Genomic DNA, 14,597 nt, shown 5'->3' with positions numbered 1-14,597 from the left:
GAACACGAGGGGCTTGGAGAGGCACAGACCAGAGATGAGGGGCGTGACTACAAGGTGCCTGAGTGGATCCATCTTTACAAAGTACAGCATTCTCATTCGCTTTTTATTTGACACGAGGTGGCCGTGTCTGTGACACAAATGGCTTCAGAGACAAAACTGTGGATTGTTTTTGTTGCCATGCTAAACATTATGCTGTTTTTTTATAGTAAAATAAACTGCTGAGAGGTTTCACAGGTACCCTGAGATCTGATTCTTGTTCATGTTCTGCTGTGCTGTCAGGTCTCTTATGGATCTAGATTGATGCTGGTGTTTACTTTGTGCAAGCTGTCGTTTTGGCACACAATACCAAAGCTACGGACTTAAATAAGAAACAAAAGTGACCAAATGTATGTGGACATGCTGTAGCTTGGAAAGGTGCATTGTCCAAAATATCACAGGCTGAGGAAGACTTTTTCCTCTTTCAGCAGCACAAAGCCAAAATCTATAAACAAAAGGTTTGTTTAAATGTGTGGAAAGCTCAGGTGTCTCCTCTGTTTTAACTGCACTCTATCCTGGGAGTCATTTTACATGTTCACGTAGCTCACCAACAGATGGCAGGAGCACTGCATGACAGGCTTTACGCATGAGGTCCTTTGTCTTCTTTTTTGTTATTACTGATTATTGTTTATATGACGGAGGACAAGGAGGAAAAATGCTAATCTCCTGATTAACGCTCTGCCCGTTACATTATCCGTCATGGTATTAATATCTGTATTTATAAGTCAAATCAGTGGCTATTATCTCCAACAGGAATCAGTTAAGATCTTGGTCACTCCTGCTGTGCATTTACATAGCAGTGCCAGACTGTAATCAAAACTGAAGCCTCCCAATTTAAACTGAGCACGCTCGGATAAAATAAGAATCGTCGTCGACTGTAATGCAGCAGCTGCAGGAACAACAGTGTTTCCTCTGCTTTTCTCCGGGAATTCAAACCCATGTTAGTGCAAACAAAATCTCCAGACTTAATTAATGTGACCTTTCTGAACAGCCAACCTGTTGGCCTCTAACTATGTGAGCGTTGCTACAATCACATCGTCACCACGCTGACATTCAAGTTCAAATTTGTGCAGGTCAGGCAGCACATATCTGTGAAAATGGGAGCACTTCCTGCTCAGGAGAAGCATCCCTGCTTTTTTGTTTTAAAACAAAAGTGATTTTTGTCTTCACAATTACTGCAACATGTACCAGATATCCCTGAATTTGGTATGAAACTGACAGTGCTATGATAAAAAAAAAAAGATATCATTGTAATGGAAATGTTTTTTAATGTTCGGTGTTCCACAGCTTTGCTCATGTTTCAAATTGAGGACCAGATCACATCATGATGTGCACGTGCAACACACACAAAAATGGCCAATATGGAGCTACTAAGACTGGCTTAAAACTAGCGTTCCAACACATTTACCCCATCAAATCAAATCAATGTTTTCCACATTTCATAACTTTAACATTTAACAAGATTTTGTATTCTAATCATAACAGGTCTCTAGTGTCAAATAAATTCAAAGTTTAGATTAGAAAATTCCATTTAAAGACCTGTAAATGATCACATTCATGTTCCACACTTGGATTACTTAAATCTTTGACTTTCAAGTTTCCTATTTTACAGCACACACCCACACAACACGTTTACTGCTGTGGAAAACATTTGAACAATCTAGAAGTTTGCGAATCACATTTCAGTTCCAATCAAGTCTGAGCCGTAGGGTAAAAAAAAAAAGGAGCTATTAGGTCATGTAGGTGTGGCACCCGATGCTGGAAAGCAGAGAACATTCAGATGATGAATCACATGAGAATGAAGTGTTACAGCAGTCTCTGGACAGAACAATAGTGCAGATGCCAGATGGACGTGAAAGCAAAGCTGCGTACGCGTCTATGCTCTGATTCATTTTTCACTTCTTCCTGTGAGACAGGGATCATCCAAAATAAATAAAAAATGTAAATTAAAAAAGAAAAACGTCATGACAGCCTCGGCACAACTGAAACTGCTCATGGAGAGAAAAAAGAAAAACACAACTCAATTCTCTCCCCTTCTCGTTTTGTTTGCTGTTAGTTGTTGGGATGATGCAGGAACGCCGGGAAATCACTCCATAAATCCCCGATGACGATAAATATGGCATCTTTGTGTCATAATCGTGTTAAATGTGAACACTGCCAATATCCTTGATACAGGCTAAATGTGAAAGATGAGTTTTTGTTTTTTTCCTTCTTGTTTTTGTTTTTAGAAATGGCAGCCAAGTCTGAACTGAGGGGCTCGGTGGGAGGGGAAAATAAAATAAAAAAACAGGCCAGAGGCTGTTCAGATGATACAGGCCGCCTCTGGCTTTGACAACGCAGCTATGCATCTATACCGCTGCCAACACAGACCTGTTTATTAACACAGTCACTTGACACTGGCATATGCTTGAGGCTGTGTAGGCGAGGAAGTAGGGTACGAATGCAAACAGCCTGTTTGCGTCGGCTGAAACAGGAGCTACTTTGCGACTAAAAAAAGACACAAGTGTACATAAAAGTGGAGCGATCACCAAGCAAAATTCATAAAATCTGGAGAATTCTTCGTCAGAGAAATCAGTCGGTAAATAAATACGCAGAATGGTCTAAACGATGACAAACACTTACGAAATAAGATAAGAGGACACACACGTGCAGAAGTTTTAAACCATGACTGAAACCAGTCGTGCACCTGATGGAGAACCAGTGGGTTTACATAGAAGATGAAAAATAACTGAACAAGTAACTGAAGTTCATGTGATTGTTTAGCCGATGCATTTGGCAGCGAGTGGCGTCGCTTTCAATACTTGGTGCTTGCAGAGGGAGCAAAACTCCATCCGTCCTGCAGGTGGGATGGATGCACTGAAAGGAAGTCGAAAATTGTTATCGGGCAGTGGCTTCCCAGTAAGGTCCATAAATGATTCAAGCTGCAGCAGAGTCCAAACTGAGATCTGTTCACAGCTGCTGGGGTTTATTGAACAGGGCTACCGCGCTGCTGCGAGATCGCTTTTGGCTTTTCTCACTGAATCGAGATGCTTGGTTTTTTGTTTTTTGTCTCTATTTTGTTTCCAGTATTTTCAGACTACAGGTCCATTTATCCTTTGAGTTTCAGATCTTTTTTTGTCAGACATTGTAGTCCGGTGCTTTGCCGAGCGGTTGCCTCAGTCTGATCTGCAGGGTCATGAAGGCGCCCACCGCCACGTGAAAGAGGATCTGCCAGATGTTCCTCAATTCGTACAAATACATGTTGGAAAGACAGATGAGTGCAAAGGCCAGGAAGGACTTGCTGTTCCTCCAGACTGAGAAGTAGGCAAACAGGTAGCACTGAAAGGAGAAAGACAGAAAGCGTGAACGATGCGCAGACCACATGACCGGCGGGGATGTTTTTCATAAGAAATCCCATTTGATGTCTCTGTGCCCATCACTGTGTCTACCAGTCTGCGGTGATCCATTTAGTATCAGGAGCTGCACAAAAAAAGCTGAGCAAAATCTTTTAGAGAAGGTACTGGACCGAAAGGCACTGAGCTTTTGCTAATGTGTAGCTGACAAGCTGCTGAGCTATAAAGTGCAGGGCTGTTAGTCAGCCAGTGATGGGCTCCCCTTACCGCAGACTATCACTTACCTGATACAGACAGGCCGCTGTGCCGAGGAAGAAGGCAATCACGTAATTAAAGTCTTCATCATCATTCTGCAGACACAGAGAAAATGCTTGGGTTTTTTTGTTGTTTTTTGAAGCGCTAGTCATTTATGTAGGGACAAAAAAAGAAACCAATATGACAAGAACATGTTGAGGTATCTTTATTCATGCATTTCATGTACTGTGATCTAATCTAGTTCATAGAGTGTGATGTGACAGGTGCTCTATCAAGGGACACAATGGCAGGCATGTGGTAGTGACGTGAGCCCAGACAGACCATAATCAGTCATAAGTTTATGTTAGTCAGGAGATATTAGTGGCTCATGACGTCAAAGTTGAGGCAGGCAGATAATTAGTAAACTGGGATGAATGTTTACAGTGAAGTCTTTGCCATCATTTTCTCTTTAGAATAAATCCCACCACCTTTAAAGTCTGCGTTTCCTGACTACCTGATTGCTTTTCTGTGATGGACCTACATTCCCAGCCCTCGGGAATTCATTCGTCCTCTAAGTTTCTTGCTACAAATAAAACTGACAGCTAAAAGTATCAAACTAGAACCAGCCTTGCATTGAGCATTCATTTCCCTTTAAGAGAAACTGAATCTGAGAGTCGTTTCTAGAATGCCCTCACCTGCAGTATGCTCTCTATAGCGTGGACCCCTCGCAGCAGGTTCAGCCCCCCACAGAGGATGCTCAGCACACAGGATACGATTCCCGGGAGAGTCACCGGCTCCAGCATCTGCGTGGGAGCTGTAAGAGAACAAGGACGCAGGTCTCGGATAAATCTGCTTTCCGAAGAACAACAAAGCAACTAGATTTGACAAAATTTCATTTATATATATACACATGTAAAAGCTATTATGTGCAGGACAAAGGGAATAAATCCCTGAATGTCAAAGATAAGCCAAGAATGTGCTGTTCTCAAATCTCACTTTCAAAACATTCTTGTAGAGTAAAAGAATTAATGTGTCACTATTATCAGATTAGCATACTTCATCCCTCAGGATAAAATGATTTATGTTCTCAGAAAAACAAGACACTGGGAAGGTCCGCGGAGAGTGAGCAGAGCGTGGAGAGCTGCTCTCTCGGATGTCAGGGGGAAACACAACAGCTACAAGTGACCCGAGGTGGCATCGCTTAGCTTGGGGCAACTGAGGTGTGACAGTGGGGAAAAGGGGTTGTTTTTGTGGACGATGTAAAGAGCACGGGGTCTGAGCTACGACGAAGCAACAGCGGAATGGATTCATTTTGAAAATGACTATCTCATCACACAGTCTCTCTCTGCCCTTTATAATCCACCAGAAAGTAACCATTTCAAATTTAAGCAGCTGAATGACTTCTGCTGCGGATGTTTTGTTTTTTTCTTTCAATAAATATTTCAATATTTAGGGCTTAAATGAGACTTTGTACCGTATTTCCCGGACTACAAAGCGCACCTGAATATTAGCCGCACAAGCTAAAATCAGGGGAAAATCCTGTTTTGTACATACATTAGCCGCACCTGACTAAAAGCCGCAGGTGTTTCAATGTTGACTCATCATATGTAAGAGAATATGCACAAAGGGAATTGTCAGGAAAGAGACGGCTGTTTGGGGACACACCCCTTTTATTAATATTTTGAAAAACAAGTTATGGGTACATATTTGCACATGTAGTACATAACAGTAACCTACAGCACACCAGAAAATAGATTCGGACTACCTTTTATGCTCAGGTGCAGTGACACAGCTTTAACAAGAAGAAAAGTCAGTCATTCACCATCTTTCTCTTCTTCCTGCGCTCTAAAACCACCAAAGTCCTCTTCTCCAATGTCGGAAACGAACAGGCTCAGGATGGCTTCGTCATCCACTCTCCGCTTCTCTCCTTCGTTGTCACTTTCAAAACCAAAGAAATCCTCGTTGTCAGTGTCGGAGTCGAACACCCTCAGAAGGGCCGTGGCGGTGTCCTCCTCTCCATCATGCAGCAGTCCAGCCCTTCAAAATCCGTTGGTGATCGTGGATGTTTTCGCACTTTTCCACGCTGTCAGAATCCACCGGTGGAGTTGGGCATAACTTGCTTTTCGCAAGTTTATCGCCGCTCGTCATCCACGACTCCCGCTGAATGCGTAGCGCTACTTTGAAGTTTGTTTTTCGCGCTACTTCGTACGGCACTATGTTGCCTGGCGGACGGACATGTGACTAACATACCACTCTTGAACCCCGATCCTTCCGCCAGGCAACGTAGTGCCGTACAACAGCGGAACAAACAAAACAAATCGTCTTACGATATGACAAAAATCATGGAAAATCCATAGAAAAGCCGCACCTGACTAAAAGCCGCAGGGTTCAAAGCTTGTGCAAAAAGTAGCGGCTTATAGCCCGACAATTACGGTAATTAAGAAATGTCTTTGTTAATCCACTGAAGATACAGGAAAATACGGCGATGAGGAATCATTTTGGTTCTGAACTGCATATTAATACATTTTAATAAAAGCAAAAGAGGCGTGAACAAACAGCTCAAAAAGCAAAAGGGACTAGGATCCTGTGGAGAGGCCCTGGGTCCAGGGAAATGTGTTTATCACAGAAAAACGTGCGTCCATGGCAGGTAGAGCTGGGCGATAGAACGATAACGATATGTATCGCGATATAACTTTTACTCGATAGAGAAATTAAGCTATCGCGATAGACCTCGCCGCTCTTGTCCTCTTAAAAAAAAAAAAAAAAAAAAAAGGTCAGCCAATCCAAATTAGGTAGCGCAGAGCCGAACCAATCACAGCCGCAGCGTCACGTCGCGTGACTTGTTACGTACAGCACAAGTGCCAAGCCGCACGTGTGTTTGTTTGGGAAGCAGCCAGCGCGTAATGGAGGAAATGAGTGTGCCGACTAGAAAAATCAACCGAGCGTGACCGAAGAGAAAACGGATGATGGTTCCAATGCCGGAGAGATTGTCGAACGGAAGAGCCATAGAAGTTCCGTAGTGTGAAGGTGTTTCGGCTATTTCAAGTCTGACAAAAAACAGAGTAGCGTGCACTGTAAATTGTGCCGAAAGCAAGTCTGGAAATACAATAAACTGGTGCATGCGTCACACTGTGCGCCACGTTATTGTTTCGGTGAAATGAATTTCTACAATACTGTTAATTCTACTCTCTGCAGTGTTTAAATGCTTACATATACACACAGTTACTGTCCGTCCACACATACGACTCGGTTCTGCTTCTATGCCGCAGCTTTGTTTACTTTTTCCCACCGAGGCTTCTAGACTTCTGATTGGCCAACATTTCTGCACGGTTAGGAATCTAGCGCCACCTGCTGCTTTGGCATGTTCATAGCAGCGTTTTCCTTCATTTCTGCCTTTATGTGTGGACGGGATTATTTTTTAAAACGAAAACGGAAAATCTCAGTTTTCAAAAATACCCGTGTACGTGTGGACGTAGCCTCAGTCTCTGACTGGAAGCGCTAATTCGTCATTCGGCTTTTGTCAGACTAAAGTAACTGTTAAAACTGTTTGAAAAGCTCAGCTATACAACAAGGAGAGATTGAGAATTTCCTTTTAGTTCTCAGTTTATTTGATATTGACAAAAGTTAGTCAGTTTTGTCTGTTCTTCTGTAAAACAAACTAAGATTTATTTTTAGAATTAATATTTTGTTTCTAAGTGGAATTGACAATTTAGTCTGTTTCGTTTGTTCTGTTTTGAAACTTAAACGCTTTAGCGGCTGCCTTTTGTGTAGTTTGCAATATTTGCCTTTATTTATCTGAAAAAGTCTCATGTTCCTTAAGTACATCTACCCTGTTGAACTTATTATGGGAAATAAATATTTAAAAACAAGCTGCTGATTATTTCACATTTTACTTGTGAGCAACGGCACATTTAAATCTTACAAATATAGTTATTTGGCTGATATCGTGATAGATATCGTTATCGCCTGAAATGAAAAAAAAATATCGTGATATGAAAAAATCTCATTTCGCCCAGCTCTAATGGCAGGGGTATAAAACTTGCTCTGAACTCTGGGGTTAATATTTCTGATTTGTCCAAAAAACCTCGATAAAGGATAAAAAAACAGATGCTTCCTGAGGCATTTTGTTTAGGTTGAAATGAGCAAGCAAAACAGAGCAACGCATATCAACTTGAAGTCTTCATCAGAGTCTGCTTTGAAAGTCTTTAAAGCCATGTAGCACTTCCTGTTTTCCTTTTCCAGGAACATTTTGAGGGAAAAGCAACTATGTACATCATGTCACAGTCTTGTGGTCAATACCATCAATGTTAAGAATGAAAAATTAATACAAATAATAAGATTAAATATCTAAATTTAATGTACATGCACACCCTGTATATATATTTATGCACATGAATAAATGCATCTTTAAATGCTGTACGTATATAAATTCATTACAAGCCTCTCTCATACTTTGCACGCATACGTGTGCAGCTTATGTCCTACCTATGCCCTTGTACTTTGAAGGTGCGTGCACTGAGAATCCATTGATAGCCCGCAGGTCCTCAGGGGAGAGCTGGTAGGGCGGTCGCAGCTTGATCTCTGTCTGCATGTCAGCCAGGTTGATCTTGGTGGACAGGGAACGAGGGTTATTGTAGCGCTGTTTGGTCTTCTGGATGAAGGTGTCTGAGGGATAACAGTCAGCACAACAAAGAGCTGATTAATAATACAAAGAGCAAAGCCGGGCAGAACCAAATGCACCCTTTGTGTGACACAGCAAGATGCTGTTAATGTGGAAGTGGAAAATGATTTCTGAATAAACAAAAACATTTTCGATCAACAATAGACAGAAACACTGCATATCACATATTACATAACAAAAATGCTATTTCATACGCTGGGCCAGTGTCTCAGTTTTACTGTCCACAAAAACAATGTTTTATATGTAAACCTAATTTAGTCTATTAATTATATTTAAAATTGTTTATTCATGTCTTTATGTTTATTTACATCTGTAAAATACTGTTACCAAAGCTCTGAAGTAAATCTAGTTGAGTAGGCTCCATGCTGCCCTGTAGACTCACCCCTGCGTCCTGCAGGTATGGCTGTGACAGAAAGTAGGACAGCTGCTGGCAGCCTGCAGCGCAGTGGCCAAATTTAAAGATCATAACAAACTGAGCTGACAGTTTATGTGAATACAGACAGCTTTTCTTAAAACTGCTATTTTGTCTCTGTGCAACTCAAACATCGGTGGATAAGATCATATTTAAGTTTGTTCTCCCCGCGGTGGGGGGGAGGGTGGGGGGGACTATGTAATCAGTTTTGTTTGTTTGTCTATTTGTTAGTTGTCTCGCATCCAAGTTTTTTAAATGATCATTTTCAAATTTTGTTTGATGGTTGACACCAATAACAGCTCGAGCTCATTTCATTTTGGTGAGATTGGTTTTCGTTGTTGTAATTGGGAGTAATATGTGAGGCCCGTCCTCAAAAGCCTCTTTAAAACGACGGCAAGGAAAAAACCTTTTAGGTAACGATGACTGATGTAGTGCTTTTGTTTCGCAGGTGAAGTCATAAGTAGGTTTGGTAGGTTAACTATCCAATCAACTAGCATAAAATACTTTTTGACTAGTCCCAGGCCATCAAACTCTCTTTTTTGTATCTGAAATTTACTGACTGTGACCCCGTATTGTAAAATTTGTGCACTACCCAGGAGAAACTTTAAAAACTGAATATTGTAAAGAATGAGGCCAATTTTACATCTGATAGGTACCATCAGACATGGCACCCGTTTTAATTTGAAAAGCTGACATCATATTTCCCACATGGTCGTTTCGGCTGAAACACACAGTTCCACGGACTCACCAAATTCGATGAAGGAGTAGGGCCGCATAGCACTCTCGATCCGTTTGGTGTCATAGGTGACAATAAACTCCTTCTGTAGCTCATCCAGGAAGCAGAAGGCCAAAACATTGGGATAACTTGCAGTGCATACCATCAGGTATCCAACGCCCAGCGAGCTCGTAAAACTGAAACACACAAACACAAATATTATTGCTCTAATGCAGCGTGCCACTCTTCCTCTCGACAGAAACCCTGGGAATCTGTAATTAGGACACAAAGCTATATCCAGGGACACAAAGGCATTTCTGACTTCTGCAGGTTGCAGCTCTAAACACAGAGCAAACACAATTTAAGCGCATCTCTGCTTCAACGCCACACTTTCACAGTTAATTTAACACAATGGCTCGCATCCAAATCCACCTCTGCAGAAACAACTATGTGCTGGCCTTGCAGTGTTAATTGATACACTAAGTGCAAATTAAATTCCCCAAACACAAAGACGTTCACATTACCAGAATAGCTCGGAGCGCATCTGAATGGATATGAAACCTGAATGTCAATAAAGAGTTGAGACTAATATGATGATTATCATGGAAAGAAAAACTCGCGGTGTTGACGATATCTGAGGAATGAGAGTCAATCTGATCTGAGTAGCCACATACATACGCATCAGAAATTGAAGCAAATGACTCACGTTTAAGGGTGGGATGGAGGCGGGCCCCTTACCCACAATTTGAATTGATGGATTCATTTTTATTGTGCCCTTTAGTTTCACAAGCTGCTGGTGCATATATAATAAACACTGAATTGAACCTGTAAGTTGCAATGTGCTTTACAATAAACCCCTGGACAAATACGTTTACCAATATCTGTCTCGGAGCTGCCTGACTGTGTCTATAAAACCTCACCGAATATTAGAAAATAAATCATAACTCCACTGTGGGTAACAGCTAAAATAAAACTGGATTAAATCCCACGATATAACTGATGATTCATAACTGTGACTTACAGTGCGAGTATGTTCAAATATTACAGAAGTAAACTAGTCCCTAAATTGCTTCCAGTGATGTGCATTCTCTAAATCACTGTGTAAAACTTGGGGCATTAAGCAAGCGAGCCGATGTTCTAAAACCTCCTGGATTAAATCTGCTGAAAAAGGAATTTCATCTAGCTTTCACAACACACAAATATTACAGACATGACAAGGGCCACTGAAGAACCGGGAATATCACAGGACAGATTAACCGGTGACTTTAAACGCCGCCTCTTTCATTTTGAACTTCAGCAGCCTTTAGACGTCCGCACTCCTCAGAAGCTTCGAGCTCTCACTGATTAAAGAGACGTATCAAAAGGAGACTCTGTGGTTGTTGAAAGGTATAGCCGGCCCATTGATGGTTGGCGGTGAGGTTCTCTAAGGTCATGTCCTCTGTCGTAATAAGACTAATTAGCTTTTAACAAACAATGCTTGAGAGTTTCAAAGCCATTCCCTAAGCACAAGCAGAGCTTTCAGGAACCGTCTGACACCTCAAATGAAGCCCGAGCTGTCAAATCGCTCAAATTTAAACGCTTTTTCTGTATTTTCTTTAACCACATGTGTGTTAGAGGGGTCAGAAAGAAAGCAGTAAAACTGTCAACAGCAGGCTATTTCACCACCCATGGGTCATTAAAAATGCATTGTCTAGATTTTGGTTTTATACCGGGAATTGAAGATACACTGAGTGAATGCAGATGCTTAAAAATGCGCGAATATTTCGGCCCTTGTCCAAAAGAGGTTTTAGTCAAAATCGAAGGAAAAACTAACCCTACACCTTTAAACTGATATTATCTTACTCAAGCCAAACAGACCTTTTTTACACCAAAACGGCCCATTTGAAACATGTTAATACCAAAAGTTATTTAACATTTAACAGAGCAGAATAACTGGATCTTTTGCTAAGAGTAAAGACCTACTTGATGTTGTATGGTCCAGTCCTAAGTGTGCAGCGGTCAGGAAACTGGCCGAGTTTCTTGGAGAGACCTTTGAGGAGCCTCTTTGTTTCCTGAAGCTCTTTGTCCTGCTCATAATCAGTGGATGCTGAGAGAGGCAGGCCGTCCCCGACTCGGACCACAGAGGCAAACAACACCATCGACATCTTACAGCTCTGGCAGTCTCGCTGAAGGCCTGCAAACGAGGGAGATGGCACAGATCTGTGAGTGCAGCAAGGAAATGTTCTGCTTTTTCATCATTGAACTTGGGATTTTGATGTGTTGACAAAGCTTTATAGATTTCATGACAATTTAGACTAAATGACTAATACTTCAGTAAAAGAAACAATGAAAATTATATTAAGTTGCAACTCAGTCTTTGGTCACAGCATTGCTTTCCATTTATCACTCTACAAATGGCAGAAAAAAAATCAGTTCCTTATTAAATTCTCAAATATCAGGTTTTTGTAAATGTACAATGTTTTGGGAGGTTTAATAACAAACTGAGATGAACACACCGAGCACTCAGACACTGACTGTTTTCCTCTCAGGATAATATAGATTACTGTGGTGACCTCTAACCTCACTTGATTGCTTAATGGATAATGTCTGCACACTCATCTATCTGAACATGAAATATTTAACAGTTTGTTTTAGTATTCAAGCTACAACAGTGCAATTAGTTATTTATATAGATATATATATATTTTTTTAAACTAACTAATTTTTTTAGCATTCAAAATCTCCGATCACTGGTATCTACTGAGAAGCTGAGAATGTGCGTTAGCGGGACACTTTCCACGTTTGTCCTCCTGCATGCGATTTGAATTCCGGTCAATTTCCTTCCTCCTTGACTGACAAGTCCACAGGATCCGTGACGTGAGCAGAATCAGCGAAGTGTCAGGTACCACAACTAAGAACTACCTTCAAAACCAGACCAAGGTCGGATGAGAAGACAAACAAAACGGGGAATATCTTCTATATGCTTTTATCACAGCACTTAGAAACAATATTAACGCCAAGTGTCGTCCGTGGAGATATACTATATAATAAATATTTTAAAGCAGCCATCTACTTGTGAGTAATACAAAAGCAGCATAGAGTGAGAGTGTGAGTACTTCCAGGGGGGGGATGCCAAAAAATGTAAAATTACAACACACGGAAGATTATAAACAGACATTTTTTCTAAATTAAAGCAGCGCCTCAAAAAGGAAATGTTTATTCGTTTGCAGTCCGTTTGTTACCAAATTCAATCACTACCAAACATGACTTGCTAAAAGCATAAAGCAAGTTTCATTACGTGTTAAGTTACTTAGTAAAAATCTCATTTTGAGCGTATTCTAATTGATTTTGGGGGCTTTGGTGATCTTGCACCAGCACTGAAGATTTAGGAAATGGTTAATTATACATTTTCATCTCCTTTGCAATGCATCTGCCAGTTTCGTTACTTTACCTTGATTAAAAAAAACAAACCATGGAGAAAGTCAAACTATGGACGAAGATTGTTGGCAGAAATCTGACTGAGCTTGGCTGCCTTTCTGATGTCTCACTGGAAACTGAGGTGAGCCTTTACTGGGAATTTCACTTTCTCCTATCTGGATGCACATTCAGCACCCTGTAGAAAGACTAAAACCACTAGACTGGTGAAATGTTGTCTCATTAGTCACTGGCTTTCTAAACAAAGGTTTCTTCTACTCAACTATGGCCTTCACGTAAATTTTCTGTAATCAATAAACATCATGTGAGAACCATGGACAGCTCCACGGACTGAATGAAGGTTATGAGGAGTCGATTTGAGGCTTTAAGTGCTTTCACTGCACCCAGAGAAAAAGGCGAGACAACTCAGAACTTCAAGACAACTCAAATAAAAGGCGCGAGTACAACGTTAAGTCCTGGATTAACTAAAAAAAAAAAAGGCAGCGACACTAGATTGCGGAGACAAACTGTCTCACCTTTCGGCTACTTTAATCCCAACTTTAAGAGCAGTGTTTCATTAGCTAATGGTTGGCTATGTTTACATGTGCGAACAATAAACTGGTAGATTACCTGACGTTACACGTTGCTTTTAACGTTTGCCGGTGGTGTTAACGATCAATTTATCTTGTGTGGAAACAAGACTTTACAATCTACAGGACAGTTTAACAAGCTAGCAAAGGTTAGCAGCTAACTATTAGCGTGTTCACCAACAGCATTGAACTTCAACCTTAGTTTAATCAGCGCGGCGATTAACAGCTAGTTAGTTAGCACATCCGCAACCCAGAGCAATAATATAATACCTGGGAAATGCGTCCTGCATCATCATCTGCACATCTGGAAGGTGTAGCTATACAGGAAGCTGAGGCAGCTAGGCAAGCCGCAGGCAGCGCTGATGCTACGATGGTTTACGTGGCTGTTTCGCTGTGCATTGTGGGAAAACAACCTCACCGGCGTCACGGACTAAAAAATAAATAATAATAAGAAATTTATATATATATATATATATATATATATATATATATATATATATATATATATATATATATATATATATATATATATATATTCCTTTATTATATGTTTTGTTACATTTTTAAATATCACGAATATTTTTGAAATACCGTGTGCCAAATCTGATCTGATAAGCTGATTTTAAATTGGGAGTAAAACTGAAGAAATTCACATTAAAATCTTAAATAGACAAAAGAGTCAATGTCTTTCTTTTTTTAACTGTCATTTACTTCTCTACTTGTCTAAAAAAAAAAATCAAACAAAGCCTTTTAAGGAATATAACAACACGTTTGACACATTATTAACATGTATTTACACACACACATACATACGCACAGAGAGAGAGAGAGAGAGAGAGAGAGAGAGAGAGAGAGAGAGAGAGCTGTAAATTTTCTATTTGGGGAATAACATACAAACATCTTCCAAAATACTAAAAAATGCCTCACACGATGACGTACACACGCACAGATTACACCATGAGCAAAAGTCTGGGTACCTTTCTCAGTCAGTACTTCTATAATACTTTCGGTTTGAAGGATTTCTGTGTGAGGTCTCTTTACCTCATGTGGATGTGCGCCGAGAGCTTGTTGCCGTCACTGCTGGTGTCTTCGCGCTGCAAGATTTCTAATGATGGACTTTTAAGTAAGTTTCGGCCCAGAAGAAGCCAGTTTATTTCCATTTTTACTTTCTCGAATGAACTTAGTGGAATCCATCTTCATTTCA

General features: G+C 40.7%; 1 protein-coding gene across 1 annotated transcript; it reads right to left on the bottom strand.

Annotated features, from left to right (window-relative positions):
- Positions 1 to 1,927: 1,927 nt before the first annotated feature.
- sec22a (SEC22 homolog A, vesicle trafficking protein) lies at positions 1,928 to 13,793 on the bottom strand. Its single transcript, XM_085384757.1, has 7 exons — positions 13,664 to 13,793; positions 11,373 to 11,583; positions 9,444 to 9,607; positions 8,088 to 8,267; positions 4,298 to 4,416; positions 3,653 to 3,718; positions 1,928 to 3,354 (listed from the first exon to the last, which is right to left on the bottom strand). Exons 2-7 carry the CDS (start codon positions 11,552 to 11,554, stop codon positions 3,154 to 3,156), a joined length of 912 nt encoding a protein of 303 aa, XP_085240883.1. The 5' UTR covers positions 11,555 to 11,583; positions 13,664 to 13,793; the 3' UTR covers positions 1,928 to 3,153.
- Between the last annotated feature and the right edge of the window lie 804 nt (positions 13,794 to 14,597).

Source organism: Rhamphochromis longiceps, linkage group LG16 (assembly GCF_057381845.1).
Source record: "Rhamphochromis longiceps isolate RC_006_pf linkage group LG16, R_longiceps_female_GT1.1, whole genome shotgun sequence".
Classification (NCBI taxonomy): Eukaryota; Metazoa; Chordata; class Actinopteri; order Cichliformes; family Cichlidae; genus Rhamphochromis; species Rhamphochromis longiceps.
The sequence above is the reverse complement of the archived record's forward strand: the minus strand, read 5'-3'. Positions and strand labels throughout refer to the sequence as shown.

Coding starts and splice junctions, on each gene's coding strand:
- sec22a (XM_085384757.1), bottom strand. CDS start 11,554: ATGTCGATGGTGTTGTTTGCCTCTGTGGTCCGAGTCGGGGACGGCCTG. Junction 9,608..11,372: donor ACTGGACCATACAACATCAA/GTAGGTCTTTAC, acceptor TGTGTGTTTCAG/TTTTACGAGCTCGCTGGGCG. Junction 3,355..3,652: donor CAGCGGCCTGTCTGTATCAG/GTAAGTGATAGT, acceptor TTCTCCTTTCAG/TGCTACCTGTTTGCCTACTT.